This window comes from Scaptodrosophila lebanonensis, unplaced genomic scaffold (genome assembly GCF_003285725.1).
Source record: "Scaptodrosophila lebanonensis strain 11010-0011.00,11010-0021.00 unplaced genomic scaffold, SlebRS2 tig00000098-arrow-pilon, whole genome shotgun sequence".
NCBI classification, from domain to species: Eukaryota; Metazoa; Arthropoda; class Insecta; order Diptera; family Drosophilidae; genus Scaptodrosophila; species Scaptodrosophila lebanonensis.
This window is the reverse complement of record NW_022060568.1, coordinates 279,051-296,570: the sequence shown is the minus strand read 5'-3', so window position 1 is coordinate 296,570 and position 17,520 is coordinate 279,051. Positions and strand designations below refer to the sequence as shown.

Sequence of the window (17,520 nt, the reverse complement as noted above, 5' to 3'; positions counted from 1 at the left end):
AATTTAACAACGGCGGCAAATTTGCGGCAAATTAACAAAAAGTACAACAACAACTGCAAGAACAAGAACAACTGCAACGCGTGTGTTGTGAAGCAGCAACGCAGCAACTGAGAGGTTGCAAGCAAAAACTGCGGCAGCAGCGACGCAACAGTGACGCAAGCAGCAACAACAGCATCAGCAGCAGTAGTAGAAGAAGCAGAAGCAGAAGCAGCGATAGAAGAAAAGACTGAGTAGACGTTTCTACGCGAATTTCCAAGAAATTTGCGCCAGCTAAGCGTCAGGAGAAGTGCATAGTGAGAGTGAGAGAGAGCGAGAGCGAGAGAGAGTGCGATCCACTGAGTTTGTGTAGAGTTTCTAAAACTCTACAAAAATAGCGAAAGCGCAAAGGCAAGCCAAGAAAAACAGTTACTTTTTTTCAAGTGTAACGGCAAATCAATTTTTTTTCCTCCAACCAACTTGTGATTGTGACAAACAAAACAAAAAAAAACAACAAAAAAGAAAAGAGAAATCTACAAGAACGGTAGCAGCAGCAGCCAAAGCAGCAGCAGCAGCCAAAGCAGCAGCAGCAGCAGCAGCAACACCAACGCCAACAACTGTGATGGGAGATCAGCCAAAAGCAACAACTATAACAACAACTACTACTACAACAACGAGCAGTGAAGGCAACGCCTCAGCCACCACTTCAGGTGCCATGGCAGCGACTCAAGAGTCCAATGGCACGGCCAATGGCAACGGTAATGGCAATGGTAACGGTAAAGGCAATGGCAATGGAGACGGTGGTCCTTCATCCACGGCCACGGACACGGTCATTGCTGCAACCGCCGTCGGTGGCGCTGCCGGCGCTGCCGCCGCTACCGTCAGTGGTGCCACCAATGGCATTGCCAACGGCGACGCTCCAGTTGAAGCAGCAGCAGTGGATGCTGCTGCCGATGCTGCTGGCGTCGCTACAGGCAATGGTAGTGGCAATGCTGGTCAGGATGCAGGCGATGATGCGGCCACCGATGCGGGTGCCAGCTCGTTGCCGCCATCGGAAATTGGCGGGCGTGCACCACTGGACACGGCCTGTTCGGATGGTGGTGGCCCCTCGAGTCTAGCTGGTGGCATGGTTGGACCGCCCAGTCCACTGACCGGCTGCTATCTGCTGATTGTGCTTGGCGAGCCGCACTCTGAGGAGCATAAGGACAACATCTTGCAGCACTTGCTGAAGGGTAAGTGACCAAGCATTACAAAAAAACACAAAAAAAAATCCCCATTCATAGCTTAAGACATCAAAGACGTGCCGCCGGCTACGTGCCGGGCATAAACATTTTGATAGCCCACGCAACATACTTTTTGCTTCTCTGATGCTCCCAATTTAAACATAGAGAGGGGCATATACGCTTTGTAAAATCGTAGGTAACATACCATCTTCTCTCTGTCTGTTTGTGCGTATGAACGTCTTAATCTGCGGGAATATAAGAGATAAGAGATGCTACGTTTTGCCTGAACATACGTTTGATATCTCGGAATATCGCGCTATAAGTACAGGGTGCGCCATCTTTTATGTCGGTATGTAAACATTGAATATCTTTGAAAATAAACAACCGATTTTCAAGTATGAGATATTTTTTTTAAATTTGGTTCTGTACAATTTCTTGAACTGAGGTTTTCAACACTGGTCTACTCAAGTCAATCGGTTCACTAATGACAAAGTTATTCAATATTTACATACCGACATAAAAGATGGCGCACCCTGTATAAAGGTTATCACTCTTATCCAACATATGAAATACTTGTAAATAAATAATTTCAAATCTATTCTAATTCTTACTATATTTATACAATAATCAGTGTCATTTGATTTATGAAAGTGGTAATGTCTTTAAAATGCTGGTAACACTGAACATTCTGGATTATAAGTATTTATGACGACAGTATAATGCATTATTCCAGCTATGTTTTAGATGCAAGATAATGTAAGCAAGCACACACACGCGTCTGCATAAAAATTAAAAAATTCCAATTTATAATAATAAAAAATAAAAACAAATTATATTATCTCTTGTCGTCCTGTATTTAATATTTTAAAATACTTTTCCTACCTGAGTTTGACATCTCAAGTGGGTTTCCAACGATTTCGTGTTTAAAGTTAATGACCCACAATATGAACCGGTCTATAATTACCTATTTTGATTTTGAAAACGAACTTATAGGTAGAATTTTCAACTTAACACAAGAGCTATCTAGGTTAATTGATATTAAAAACAAGGATACCTGTTTGTTTCTCCTTATATATGTATTATGCCAAATGTTTTAATGAAATTTAAACTGAATTAACCGATTTTTGTAATTTCTTTGGACTTTTTTATTCTTTAGTTGTATTTAGTTTAAGTTTTCTATTGTATTGTTTTTTTTTTTACCACGAAAACTTTGCGACAACCTCGATGAAACAAATAAATGTATTCATATTTTAATATTAATATAATATTTAATATTTTAATAAATGTACATATTCATATTTTATATTGTTTTATAGAATCTAGAAATGGCTAGTAGAAGCCTAATGAAATAGTAGATTCTATAAAAGATGTTTCCAATTCTCGATTCCACATAATTTGATCGAATTCGAAGCCCATTTTTACGTTTGTTGGTGAGTTTATCAAACAATTTACAGTTTCTTTTTAAATGATATTTTGCCATAAGTTTCTGCTTAAAATAAAACTCATTGCAACTGACTCATTAAAAACTGTCTATTTTGGAGCTACAGAACTAATGCTATTGCTGGGGATAGGTTATCCTAATTCGGCTATGCCGCCCAGTTGTTGACTCTGTCTCTCTCTCTCTTGCTCTATTTTTTTGCAGCCCGCTTTTAGGCGGCAGACCAAATTGATATTAAACCGAGCAGCAAGCAGCAGCTCTAATGCGGACGTGTGTGGAAGCGGCGGGTGTGTGTCAAAAATTCATGAGCCGCCGCCAATTGAAATAAAAATTTGATTTGGCATACCTTTGATGAAAGGCAACAGTCAAACAGACAGACGGACAGAGGGACACGCAGGCAGGGACAGAGGCAGAGGCAGAGGGAGGCGCAGTCGAGCGTTTCCCTAATCAGCATAAATTTCGTGTTAGAAAGTTGCACGCCGGCAATCTTCGTATGCAAATTAGCGTTGGCCGCCAAAGCAGCCAGTTATAGTAAGCCGCAAAATAAAAAATATTGGTAATGCATATTGTTGTTGCTGCTGTTAATGTTGTGATTGTTGCGGCGAATGCTATATGGTCGAGTAAATTGCGTCGCGTGCCCAAACCGGCGACGGTCAGTGCTGGCCAATCGAGTAAAATTGAAGGCAAGCCATCAGTCAGCAATCCAGCAATTCAGCAATCTAACAATCCACCCACTTGGACGCTCATTTTCACACTTAGTTGGCGTTGACGTGTCTGGTCGAAGCGTTGTGCCTTCTTCGTCACTCCTTAACCCCTTCTTTGCTTCTAATGCCGTTGCTACTGCTACTGCTACTGCTGCTGCTTCTTCTTCTTCTTCTTTATCATAGTCTGTCCAATTAGTTGGCGTTACTGAGGCAACTCGGGCAACCACTTAGTCATAATGCTGCCAATTCTAGCTATGTGCCACATTTTCCATTGTGGTTTGGTTTGGCTTGGCTCGCTAGTTGGCTTTCCTTCTTCGACTTATAGTCGTATAGTATGGGTATATGTTTGTATATTTCTCGTTTTCAATTTTCCATTTTCCGCCGCCCAGTCACTTACTTACTCATTTTCACTTGGCATTGAGCAGAATGCTGACACAGTTTACAATTTTTTCACTGTTTTTACAGCTCACAACGCCTCGTAATTATTCAAAGTGCATACAATTAATGAATACACAGTTTTTCCCTTCCACACATACCTACATACTATACTATATATATATATATATATATATATATTAATTTTGAGTTGCCCAGCAATTAAGAAGCGTACAGTTTATTTAAAGCTTAAGGCTGCCCCTTACTGTTGTTGTTGTTGTTGTTGTCGTTGGCCAAAGAATTGCGACAGACACGGCCTTTATGTCAAGTCAAGGCTGGTTAATTTCGATCTGTGGACAAGGCAAACAGATAGATGGACATAGATGAAGAAAGGCAAGGACAAGGACAAGCACTTACAGCTAATCATGCCAGATTGAAAATGATTGAAGTGGAGATTGTCAGCATTCCATTGATTCAATCAATAGAACGAGGCATAGAAGGAGCAGGTTGGTTGGATCGCTAGCTTTGCCGATTGATAGTTTAATTGTTGTTCGAAATTAATAATGTTTGCTTATAGGTAGACAATAGTAACCACCCTTTTTTCTAGTCTCCTTTAGAACTTATAATACTTTCAACAGGGATATCCATCAGTATCTGCTATTACTTTTATCGGCAAATGCTTTCTTCTGAGGAGTGCCTGCAAGCAATTGAGGTGAATGGGGAGTTATAAGTGAGACATATTTGGGAGCAGATCCAAATATCGAGCACGCGCTTCCTTTATCTACAATATCTACTAAAAATGCAGTCAACTTTTCTGGCCTGTTCTGCCATTGATAAATATGCCTTCTTAATCATTTTGACAGAAGAGATAATTTCTTGTCAGACTTCAAATCTGAATCTGCATTAAATGTCGTGGTAAATGTCCTTTAAATGGCACATACTATTTGACAATTGAAGAGAAAATGCATTAAAAATACATTTATTTGTTTAATTATGAAAAACTTTATTGGTTTTTGATCGTAATTAAAGCCGCTTAAGTGTTACATGGAAACTATAATTACAATTTTCATATCAAAATACAAATTACAACACATAGCAATTGTATCAAAATAACTTTTAATGCCGTCAACTCAATTTTATATTCATCATCGAAGGCCTGAAAGGGCGTATTGGCGGTGGAATCGGATATGCAATCATCAAGGTGGACATGTCGGTGCAGGCATAGCGAGCTCAGTCGACTTAGTTATACACTTTTGTCCATCTAAGAAAGTCGATAGAGACAGAAGAGTTTTAATAAGAAATGCTCTTATATCAATCAATCGACTATATTTATCTTGTTTTAACTATTATATAACTATTAAAATAACATATATATGGAGTATATAAAAATCGAATAGAACATTACCTTACCGTACCTTCCGTTTTCGGCGCTACAGCCAATCAACTAAAATAAACATAACTTTAATCGAATTTGATTATTAATCCTCGCGCGTAAGTGCTTGAGGTTGGGCTATTTTATATTTGTAAAAATGTATTGTTAAGGTGCTAATCTGAATGCACGGCTTCATTGCTTTGATTAAACAGAAAAAAAAAAATCGAATTTGATGGCGCTTTAGTTTTTGGAGAGGCATTAAAAACCGGCCGATCCTATGACAGCTATATAAAATAATGAGGTTATATATGGTTTGTAAAAGACTTGCTCTGATAATCGATGAGATAATTCTACATACTAAGTTTGGTGTCCTATGTTAAATTATTTAAGTTTCTCGACGTATCTCTTTCGAAAACGTTTCTAAGTTTATGAAATGAATTACTATTATATGGAATATCGATGAAAAAAAGACCAAAAAAAAAACTCGTTCCTATTAGATGTCATTGATTGGCTGAAATTACCAAAAAGACGATCTAAAAAAAACCGAATCGAATCTGAAATTTTGGTCCAGAACAGTTGTTTATAAATATAGCTATATACATATATAGGGTATATCATATTCCCGTTCTGGCAGCTCAATACGTACATAAAATTGGCAATGAAAATAATATTAAATAAGTCTATTAAGCGTAAAATCAAATAGATATGCATTAAATTTGTCCAATGTATGCCCGACTGTGAATGGGCACATCCACTATATACTCGCATGTACATACATATGTAAGCTGGACGTGCTTTAATGCCCGACAACAACTGCATTGACATGCCCCTGTCCCTCTCGCACTCCCTTTCGCTCTCCCTCTTTTACTTCTACATAATTGGATTTAAATAAATTGCGCATAAAAGTAGGCAACATGCGCTGGCGGTGCTTCACACACATAGCTGCAATTTAATTACAATTGAGAGAGAGAGAGAGAGAGAGAGGGAGAGGTGGAAAAAAAGTGCAATGTAATAACGAAAATAAAATGATAGAAAACAAACAAACAACAATGCACGTCGAGTGTGTGGTGCAGTGCTTGTTTTTAATTGTAATTATATTTTGTGTTGATTTCATTAAAAAAGCAATTCGATCAGCATACACACACACACACACACACACGCGCACACAATAGGCGTACAACAATAAGAGCGGCAGCCGCAGCAGAGAAATGCAAACATTTTCAAAGGGAAACTGCAATGTGAAAAATCAACAGCAATTCCCGAAATGTCACCAAACGATGCAATGCGAATGAGTATAGCATGCGTCTACCCTTTTCAAGAGCACGGTTCCGTCGGTGCTCACAGTGCGGCACAGTGGGCCATGCATATTTTATTTTGCCACAGAAAAGCATTTTTCAAATTCCAGCTAAACCCGCATTCTCGTCTACTTAGAAAAGTAAAGATTTTTGAAAGCAAATGATGCGCTTTCGTCTGGTTAATTTCAGTTCCGATAATCTCTCATATACCTTCCCATCCATTATAGTGACTTCTTTCTGATATTCATGCACATTCCGTACGGCCATGAGTTGTTGCCCTCGGTTCCCAGGACCTGTCATCTGTTTGTCTTTAAAATGTAGGCCACTGTGTGGCGCCTGCAAGTATGCAGCACAAATTGTGCACAGCAGACAATTTGTCGAAATATGTAACTATGGGTGTGAGTATATGTGTATGTGTGTGTGAGCTTATTAACAAATATTTGATTTATGCGCGCCGTCAACAGGCAAAAATGGACGGATGCGGAAAGACGGCGTCTGCCTTCCGGCCAGACAGTGACACCCAAATAGTGGGTGTGGCAACAGCAACAACAGCAATTACAACAATTACAACAATTGCAACAACTGGCATAATTGCCGAACAGTAGTCGCCGTAGTGGATAGCAACGACCTTTGTCTGTGCCGTCGCAAAATCGCGACCGGAAATGAAAAAAGTTGCCACGTGCGCGCAAAAATTAGTCGCTTAGTTAACTGGCTTGGTTGTGCCTCGAGGCGTGGCTAGCTCTGAAATTGGCTGGAGGAGGTGGGGGAGGGATAGGAGATAGGGGCGACGTCCATGGCGTGTAATTGTTTTTGCACTAGTTTTTCGGCCACGTCGCGAAAATTCAATATTTGCTTAGGACTGCCGGCGCTCGCTGCTGCTGCTTACATTGCGCAAACAAAAGTTTTTCCTTTTCTCTTTTTAATTGATTCTGTGACATGCCCGATAAATGCGAAAAAACTGCTGAAAATAGCGAAAAAAAATTGCCAGGTGTGGTCAAAAGCCGGTGGAAATAGGTTGGTGGAGGGAGGGAGGGGGGAGAGAACAATTGAGATTAGCTGTACATGTAAGACTTGCAAGCGTAGATACAATAGCTACAAGAGATAAGATGACTGTAGGGGCCAACCCGATTACTTGACAAAAGATAATGGTTCTAATTTATGAGCAAAGATTCAAAAAAAAAGAATATTTATTTAAATTGTTGCTGCTTAGAATCAGAGATGATTTCTAAAACATTTTGAAGATAACGTTTTTCCCCCTAAACGGCTGCGTAATGTTAGAATCAGTTCACTTAAGATTAGTTCTTAGTTATTAATTGGCAGCGACTTTATTTGTCATGAAAAATGAACCACCAATAATGTTGTTGAAGAAAGAAGCTAAACTGACGAATCAAATTATGTTAAGGGATTGGCATTAAGCTTCATCAAGCTTCATCATTTTGCAAAAAAAATTATTTGAAGCCACAGAGAAAGATCTTAGAGTGAGGCAAACCTTCATTTCCATCTGCCCCATGAGCTGTCTAAACTTTTAAAGCAGGTCTGAAGGCAATCATTTATTTCCTCTCCACTTCGTTGTCATTCTGCCATTTTGATTTGAAGCGCGTGCCCCCATTTGAAGGTCATCTATATATATGTATTTAAGGTATTTAGTTCCCCATACTTTTTGTTTAGCACCTCAGCTTGCGTTTTAACATCGACTGCGCGTCCACTTCATTATGACAATTACGTTTGCTCAATTACTTTGTCGCTTTTGTTAGCCTAATTTCGGGCTCACCTGCTCACCCTATGGGTCACCCCCACCCCCACCCACTTCCACTTCCACCCGCACCCCCACACCCATAACCATCACGACCCCCCACCTACATATCTGGCTGCCTCATTTATGAGTTTCATTCGCTGCCTGCGCTTTTTAATTAACTTAAAAAGAAATCAATATTAAGAGCATTATTCAAGGTTAACATGAGCCAGGGGCACGTTCCATTCACATAACGTTATTATGACGACTGCCAGATAGGTCTTGGTGGAAAAGAGGGGAAGAAGGTCGTTGATGGGCGTGGCATTTTGTTCTTTTTATTTTAAGTAGCATGAAAATGTGTTAAAGCAAAAATCGATCAAATAAAATAGAAAATGCGACGCGACGCGACACGACACGAGCAAGAATAAGAAGACAACGACAAAGACAGCGTAGCAGAGCCAAAAAAGGACAAACAAATAGGGTTGTCATGGGCGGTGGTGGTGGAGGGGGGGGGGGGGGGGACAAAAGACAAAGTTGCCCCAAAGTGCGTGGCGCGCTTCGATTTTGTTGCTATTTATGGCTGCGACTGTCGCCTGGAGGTCAACTGAAAAAAGGGTGAAAAAACCAGCCAGCTAGCCAGCTGGTTGAGGATGCATGGATGATAATAATGATGATGATGATGCTGATGATGATGATGATGATCATGATGTTGATGAAGGTGGCCATTGCATTGGACAGGCGTAGGGGTAGGGAGGTAGGTGCTGGCCACCTTGCTTCTCATAAATTTAAACTTGACTGCCAGCTGGAGCGACAGCTGCCGGCTTCAGGCTTTCGACTACAATGTTGAGTGTTTAAGCCAAAAAATGGTGGCGACACATTTGTTGTTGTAGTTGCTGTTGTTAACATTGTTGTTATCGCTGTTGTTATTGCTATTGTTGGGCTGGTGTTGGGTTGCTGTTGGGTTGCTACGTGACCATTTAGAAAGGAGCGACTGTGTGTTGCTCGCCTCGCGACTGCTTCGGTTCGTTGATTCGTTGCCAGGCACATCACATCAGGCGCAGAACACGGACTTGGACATACACCATTACACACACAAGCTGACAGAGTGTGTGTGTGTGTGTCTGCGGTGTGGAGTTGAGCTCAATTTTCAAAAGCAACTGCAACAAACTGACTACAAAATGTCAAGAATGCATGGCACGAACTTCTGCAAGCTGCTTTTTTGTCTGTCCCGACTGCATGCACGATTGCGGATCTCTGTGTGTGTGTGTGTGTATATGTGTAGGTATGTGTGTAGATATGTTTGTAGGTATGTCTGTAGGTATGCATGTGAGCTAATCATTTGAAGCTGTCAGCTTTTCTTAGCCTGAGCCAGAGCTGCTGAATGCCAACAATAATGCCGATAATAGTCACACCTCTCCCTATTGATTGGGCGAGATAACAGAAATATTAATTTGTATGTCAATTATTTGTAACTACCTTTCAAAATCAATTTTCAATTAATCAAAGCTTACTTTTTTCTACATTAAACAATAAAATTATTAGAAAAGAACGACTATATAACTATTCATTTGTACCTCTCTTTCATGGCCTTTAATGGCTTCAAATTCGTCTAAGCAATGCGGAATTGAATTTGTTAAATATTCTTAATTCCGAACTAATTTAATCACTGTTTGTTCTCGAGAACACCAAACTTTAACGATTCAACATACGTTTGTCGAGTTGGAAAGTAGCCAGCATATAACTTTATCGGCACTCCTAGGCTCTCTCATGATTCCAATTTTGATTGATTTTTTAATGTTTATTATTAAATTAACTGACTAAGCTTGTACTCTTCTTTTAGGTTTTTTAAAGTTTAAATAATCTATTTATTATTTAATTTCAAATAATGCCTGTATGAAAAATAATCAAACATTCTAAATGACTTTGAATCAAATTTATATTAACTTTTAAACTCTTCTAATGAAGAGCTTTTACAAATTAACCATTAGCCCTTTAATATATGTATTATTGTTATCGCAATATATAGAAGAAAGAGCTTTAGCTTGTATGACAATAACCTTAATTACAACTTATTTACTGCACAATACTTTCGATTTAAACATACAATTACAAAGAAATTGTTGAATACCGTATTCTTGATGATAGGTTCGCTTTTAACCAAGTGAAAGGATGTTCAATGTGCTTTTGAAGAAAAATAACTTATGTAAAGTAAAGAAAAAACAGCAACCTGTTCCTCAAGATCTTCACAAACAGTTCCCAAAATGTTTTGGATTTTATTTATAAATTCTACTTAATGCAGTTATAGTAAGTTACTGTCAGCTGTTACAATCGGTTTTTAATTTTTTTTTTGTAAATGTTAAATACTTACTTTTAAAATCGAATTTAAAAAAGCAATTGTTTCTGTAATGTTTTAAATAAATAAATTCAAAGGTATTATGCAATATTTGATCCAACTAATAGCATTCCCTACAGATCTAATGTTTTAAGTTAAATAGAAGGTAATTGGTTTTCAACCATTAATAATCAAGAAGTGGTATATAATTCCTTGAGAAAACAAATGCTGCAGAAACTTTGAAGAATCTGCAAAGCGGGGCTTTGATTGATACTTCTTTTTCGGCTTTTAACTAGGTATAGTTATATATAATACTATATATAGCTCTCGAGTCGTTCTCTCCACAATAGTTACTTAATGCCAAATATTTCAGTACTATATATAGCTCTCTTGCTCATACTATACTATAGTAACTGAAAGACGAAACTTTCCATACTATCTATGGCTCTCCAGTCCATCACTATCTAGCTAGCTTGCTATTTTCGAGGCAGATGTCAATGGACATGCGATGTCCATATCGCATCTCTGATAGAGACTGAAATTTCTGTGTCCTGGCTATGCTTTCCTTAGATAAGTTTACAGTTTCTGTTCCGGTGTGAAACCGTCTCACCATACGTGTATGTATACTATATATAGCCACTCATTAGCGATTTTTGCAGCTTACTCACCGCTCCTGGGGACATGCAATGACCTTTTAACCCGCACTGCGAACGCACTTGCGAATTTTCTGTTTGTCTGTCTGTCTGTTTGTCTCTCTGTTTGTGTGCCGTGCTTGTTAACAATTAACGGGGCAACTGCAACAACAAAAATACCAAGAGTAGCAGGAACCGCTCGCATGCCATTTGCACAACGTGGCGTATGCGCAATGTTTTTTTTTGTTTTTTTGTTTTTTTTTGTTTCTGTCATCGATTTGCAGCAGTTGCTGGCCCAGTTACGCAATACCGGCAATAGTTACTGTGGTTACGAACCATGTCTCTCCATATGTGCCCGATTGATGACGCAAACGACACACATACACACACACACACCTGAACACACACAGACACACACACCTGCACAAACAGAGCGCATTAAAAATGCTTTTATTGCAAATTAATTGCTTTGAAGTGCATTAGAGGCCGCCATCGCTGGTTACCTTTGGCCATTGCCCAGTCGTCAGTTAGCCATAAAACACACCTAGCCCGATGTGTATATGAACATACACACATACACACACACACATTCGTATATACATGTGTGTGTATGTGCTTGTGTCTTTTTAGATCATGTGATGGACTCGTGGTCGTTGGCCCAATGGCTCATGTTACGCGCCTCTTCACATAAAAAGCACTTTAATTAGTTTTAGTTTAACTACGACCAGTCACTGGCCCCGCCCTCACCCCGCCCTCTCCCCTCTCCCCAGCACAGCAAACGCCCCCACTGCGCTGGTTCGTTCGTTGGTTCGTTCACTTACTCATTTATTCATTCATGTCATTAAGCTTGCAATTTAATTTGCAATTATTTTAATTTTGTGCTACTTTTTTCTGTTGCTGTTGTTGTTGTTGTTGTTAGCTACCGTTAACCTGTGCCAATGGCAACGCCTTGCATCTAATTAAAAGCATATTAGTGTACGTTAAACAATGAAATCCGATACTGTCCACCAACTAGTGGGGGGTCGAAGGACCGAGACGAGAACTTTATCTTTCCTTCGATTCAAAGTGCAACCCGTAATCACAGTTTATTGCGGGAATTAAAAGGCATTCTAGTTACATGGCAATATTCATTGAATTTCAATAACATTTTTAATTGGAATGCTAAAAGAGTTAACAAATTGTTTTATTATCAAAAATAAACGTCAATTCTTGCCTTTTTCATAGAGAATAATAATAAATTTTTAATTTAAATAATTTACATTTTTAATAATAATAAAATTTATATATGTCCTTAAAGAGCCAAGACGAACCCCTATAGTAAAAAAAACCTCCGTAAAATATATTTTTAGGCAAAATGATAGCTTGGTGTTTATTTTTGATCAAAGAAATAAAACTCAAAGAATAATCATTATTTTATGAGTTTTTTTTTGCTTTTAAATAATGATTATTAGTAAGGTTTTAAAGTAAAACTCAATATTAATCATTAAATTTGCAGAACTAATAATATGCTTTTGGGTTGTTATTTGTGTTATTATTAAAATTATTTTTAATATTATTGTAAATCATGTTTTAAATTCGTGTATATTTTAAGGGGATTCCAAATGAGAACACCATTCCATTCGTAAAAGTTTAAATATTGAACTGATTTTATTGCGATAATTCCTTTTCTATTCAAAAATTATAAACAATACACATACCTCATACATATGTATGTACATATATGTTCCCAATATTTGGTTGGCAGCCTTGCATCGAAACAACGAACAAATCAATTTTGAAAATTGAAAAATTTCGAATCTACTTGTAGTTTGCAGCTATTGTGTTCATTCACGGATTTACTAAATTGCTGCAAAATGTTTATTTATTGGGTTTGGGCTTAAACAAGAGTTGTACAAGTAGTTTTTAAAACTGCCATAAGTTGATGAGCGGCTTTAATTTGAAGCCAACACTTGGGGGCAACTAAAAGCTTGCCGCACAACTTGAAGGCAAGGCTTCGTTGCATTCTGTCAGTTTTGCGGAATGCAGCTCAGCAATTTGTCCAAAGTTGCTTTGTGAAACTAAATCTGTGGCTGATTGAGCTGCAACTTCTACTGTTACTGCTGCTGCTGCTGCTGCTGCCACTGGTGGTGCTTTTGTGGCTGTTGCCAGCACAGTTCAGTTGGCAAAGGTTAGAGTTGTTGGCCAACTGCAAACAATTTGGCAGTGAGAGAGAAAACTTTTTTATTTGAGTTTACCTGAACGTTGTTGTTGCTGTTGTTGTTTGATCAGCCACGAAAATAATCAAAATCTGTGTTATTAAATGAAGCTCTTCAGATGTATATATGTCTGTGTGTGTGTGTGTGTGTGTCTTTGTGGGCGTATGTCTAACTCAAATCCCCACAGCACCTGCATAGCCTTTGAGAGAGCTCTTAACTATTTCTACCATTTTTTTCTTCTTTCCTTTTGTTGCCTGAAAGTTTTGTTTGCGTAGGAAAATTTGTTTACCTAATGAATGCAGGGATGAGGAGTCAGTGTTGAAAGGGGTCGGACATGTGCTTAATTAGTTGGTAATCGTTTGATGATTATGATAATTGCCCGATTTTCAACCGCACTTCTCCAAAATCAAATGCAAATGTCAACGGCTCCGTCTGCAGGCAGTGTCTAACTTGGCCAAAAACCAAACGGACTTGGGGGCAATCGCTTACGCAATCGTTTGACCAGAGCTCCATGTCACAAAGTAGAGTGTCAAAGGTCGTGTACGAGTAAGTGGATTAGTAAAGGTCGAGACAGCACTAGTCTGAGTGAGAAATGAAAGGCAAAAGGTCGCAAAAATTAATGAGAAATTAGGAGCTCCGAAAAATGTTTGCTCACTTAATAAAACAATGTCACAGCCCCAAACTTTTTTTTTGGTATATCTTGACTTTATCTCGCCAGACACTCTTGCTGGTTTATTTCGCTGATAACAAAAATAAAATACGCTTGACAAGTGCTGGTTGAAAAGCCTTAAAAACCAATGCAATCAGTGCAATCAATTTTTATAAATTTCCCATAAGGAATGCATTTTTTATAACCAATTTGTATGACTTTTCTATAAGGATGAACGCGTTTAGGTGTGACGGACCTCGCAAAACGAGACAAGCCGATTTGACTGTCTGTTCGACTGTTCGTCTGTATGAACCCTGAGTTCTTTCGAGCCATGACAGCTAGAGACACCAAACTTTGTATATAGGCTTGCCTTATCCATATGCGGAACAAGTTTATTACAAATCGCATATTATAACTTTTTAGTATTTGATAAAGCTACCCTAGGAACGATAGATGGGAAAATATTTTATGTAGAATTACATTATGTTTTTATTTGTTAAGCCAAGTCCATAATATCAACATATTTTGAAGGTTATGTAAATAGAATGCTATGTGCAACAAAGTTTATATTAATTAGCTGACTATGGCAGGCAGAGGGGGACGCTAATCGTTTTAAAATACAATATATTTTGTACACTATGAAGAAAATATGAAATGAAATAAATAGAATCCTACTGAGAACAATAGCAATGCTTTGGCACTAGATAATAGCCATAATATTCGTTCATTAAACTGATTAACACAAAATATACTGAAAGCATAGTAGCTGATGAGCAGCAAATAATTCGTTGAATTGACAGAAAATTGCATCCCTCCTAGAAACTTTCAATTGCATAAAATTTGTTACTTTCGAATCGCTACTGACTTGCTATTTGCCATGCATTTCAATGGCTATAATAGACAGCGCGGCAATCAAATAGTTTCAAAAATAAACTCAAATACCAGCATTGCATTACAACAAACCATTTGTGCCGCTTGGCCCAAGTTATGCCAGAGTCTTGCCCACAGTCCTCGTGCTTATCCTCAGTCTCATTCTCATCGTCGATGCAATTTAAGCTGCTTTTTCATAGTTCAAATGCAAGTATGTATGTATGTAGTTATATATATATATATGCCCCTTGCTTACATGTGTGTATATACATTAATGCGTTTATTTAGCACATGCATTTAGTTTCATGTGAGGCCTCAAATGTTGCTTCGGTATTTGGCAAAACTTTTGCAATGCGCCTGCTTTTCTGCCTTGCTGCCATACTGGCTGTCTGCCTGTCTGTCTGTCTGTCTGTCTGGCTGCCTGGCAGCCTGCTTGGCAGCCATTTTATTTGGGCGTAAAGTTTCTCAGCAAGTTTTCGCCTAATGCCTGTGCTAGTTTACGTTTATTGAACCAAATGCCACGCCCACGGCCCCTCCCCCATGCATATGGCAAAGTATTGGCCAACATAAAAGTTGCTTATCTTCCCACAGTTTAAAGTGAAGCGAAATGAAATGAAATGAAATGTTTATATAATGCAATTGCTGCACGTGCCCAGCACACGAATTCGAATCAGGTGTTGCCCCAAGACCAGTCGGTGGTTGCTGCTGCGATACGTATGGCCTCCCCTAAGTACTCAAAACTTCAATTGTGCACCAAGGCAGCAGAATAATTTGTAATACTTCGCAGAAGCAGATCTGCTTTTATTGTTATTATTGTAAAACTATAGATAAACCCAGCTCTGTGGTTGAAACATTGTACACATTTCTATGATTGTTACTTACAACAATTATTTATTAATTATTTATGTGTTACAAGCTTAACTTCTTAAAGGTGCGAGTATTTGATTTGCTAGAATTTGAAGAATATTAAGAAAATAAGTGACCTTTCGATCATAACTGGGTCGGGGTCACCAATTTTTGCGCCTATACCTCACGCTTTCCTAATGGGAATACGTGGATATTTTAATCTTAAATCTGCCAGGGCAGAATGTTGGCAGAATGATGTTGATGATGGCATTCACCATTCACTCAACCTTTTAGTGCTTAATCTTTTTAATTAACTATCAGACACAAAATTGTGATCAAGACCTGAAACTTTACTGAGTTATTCTCCATAGGTGTGCATATAAGAAAAGTTATATATTAATGGAGCTGGGCATAGCTCAAGGATCTAGCAGGAATCCCACAATTTGAGTTGCTTCCTGAATTATGACTCTTTTCCAATCAGCATGATTTAAAAAATTACTTGCAGTCTTAAACTTCTGTAAGAGTAGTCTCGATATGTGAATAAAACAAATCGTCGTGTTAAGGCCGATTCGCAGCAGAAAAAAGACAAATAAATAAAATTAATAACGAAGAGCACTTGAAAATAATTACGCCACAGTTACTGGTGACCTCTTAATGTCTCTTACCATTGAACTGATGACTGTTTGAAGGCTCTGTAGGACTGCTGCTCAATCACAAAACAACTTAAATTTAGCTGAAATCATAAAAAGTGGTGAATGGTGTCGATAAAAGAAAACTCGCCAATGCCAACAACTGCTGCTTAGAAGCACCTCAAGACTCCTTCTCTACTATATCCTCTACTTGCTTTTTAAAGTTTACAATGAATATTTAATTTACAACTCTGCTGGTGACCCTGTTGACCTCTTTAGAGAATAACCTCGCCGCTCTATTTATCACATCTAGCTGCTGCTCATTAGTTCGTTTCACAAACTCAAGTCAAGTGTAATCATTGTAATCAGTGCATAGTTTTATCGAATTTGTTATTAAGTATTGCCTCAACTTCCCTCTGCAAGTTAAAAGTTTATCAGCAGTTTGTTAAGCTGCGGGGTTATGGCTTGGATCTGGACAGCCGTTTTCTGGTTGATTTACGCATCTTGTGTTGTTTGCTAAACGGCTGACAAAATATTTTGATGCGGCTCGTAAAGTGGGGATCGGACCACAGGACAATTTCCAATTAGGCTTAGCCGGGCAGTGGGGGCGTTTAAATTGCCAACTGGCATATTTTCTTCATTTATTTTTTCTGCCGCATTCAGCCTCATAAAAATGGGCAACACAATCATGAAAATTAATTGCCAATCTGCGTTCTTTGGCCTGTTTTTGCTGAGGCACGCAGATGTCGTCCAGAGAGTGACGCCAACTTCTGGTTCTTCTGTTTACTTCGCCGCACTGTGCATAAATTAATATTTAAAAATTCTGAGCAGTGAGAAGTGGCGCGGCTGCCATTTTGAATTTTCAGGCATATGAACAATTTCCTGTAGACTTTCGCTTGTCTTTTGCTTTATGCAAATATTTGGCAGCCCAGCAATCAACTTGGCACACCAGAGAATGCTTCAAGCTTCAGCGCAGTCCCCCCTCCTCCGGCTCAACTCCTTTGCTTTCAACTTCAAACTCGTTGCAACAAATTCGGTCAAACGGAAGTCTTGCCAACTGTGCCGCCGGCAATTGAATCTCATTTTAGTTTCCATTCCCATTCCACACCCCTGCACACCTGCCCCTGCGCCCTGCTCCTTGCCACATGTTTAATTTCTCTAATAGCCAATTTGATCACGAAATGTGTTTCGTATTTGAATTTCTTAATGTATATCTATCCTTTTCCATCGCATTTTGTTGGGGTTTCCAATG

At 38.7% G+C, this 17,520-nt stretch overlaps 1 protein-coding gene across 1 annotated transcript in view; it reads left to right on the top strand.

Moving 5' to 3' along the window:
- Nucleotides 1–1,087: 1,087 nt before the first annotated feature.
- The window catches only part of LOC115627721 (microtubule-associated protein futsch), a 78,192-nt gene continuing 61,759 nt past the window's right edge, over nt 1,088–17,520 (top strand). Inside the window, exon 1 of the mRNA XM_030523470.1 lies at nt 1,088–1,208. Within this exon, the coding sequence (XP_030379330.1) occupies nt 1,103–1,208 (106 nt within the window). The 5' untranslated portion in view covers nt 1,088–1,102. The remainder of the gene's footprint in view (nt 1,209–17,520) is intronic.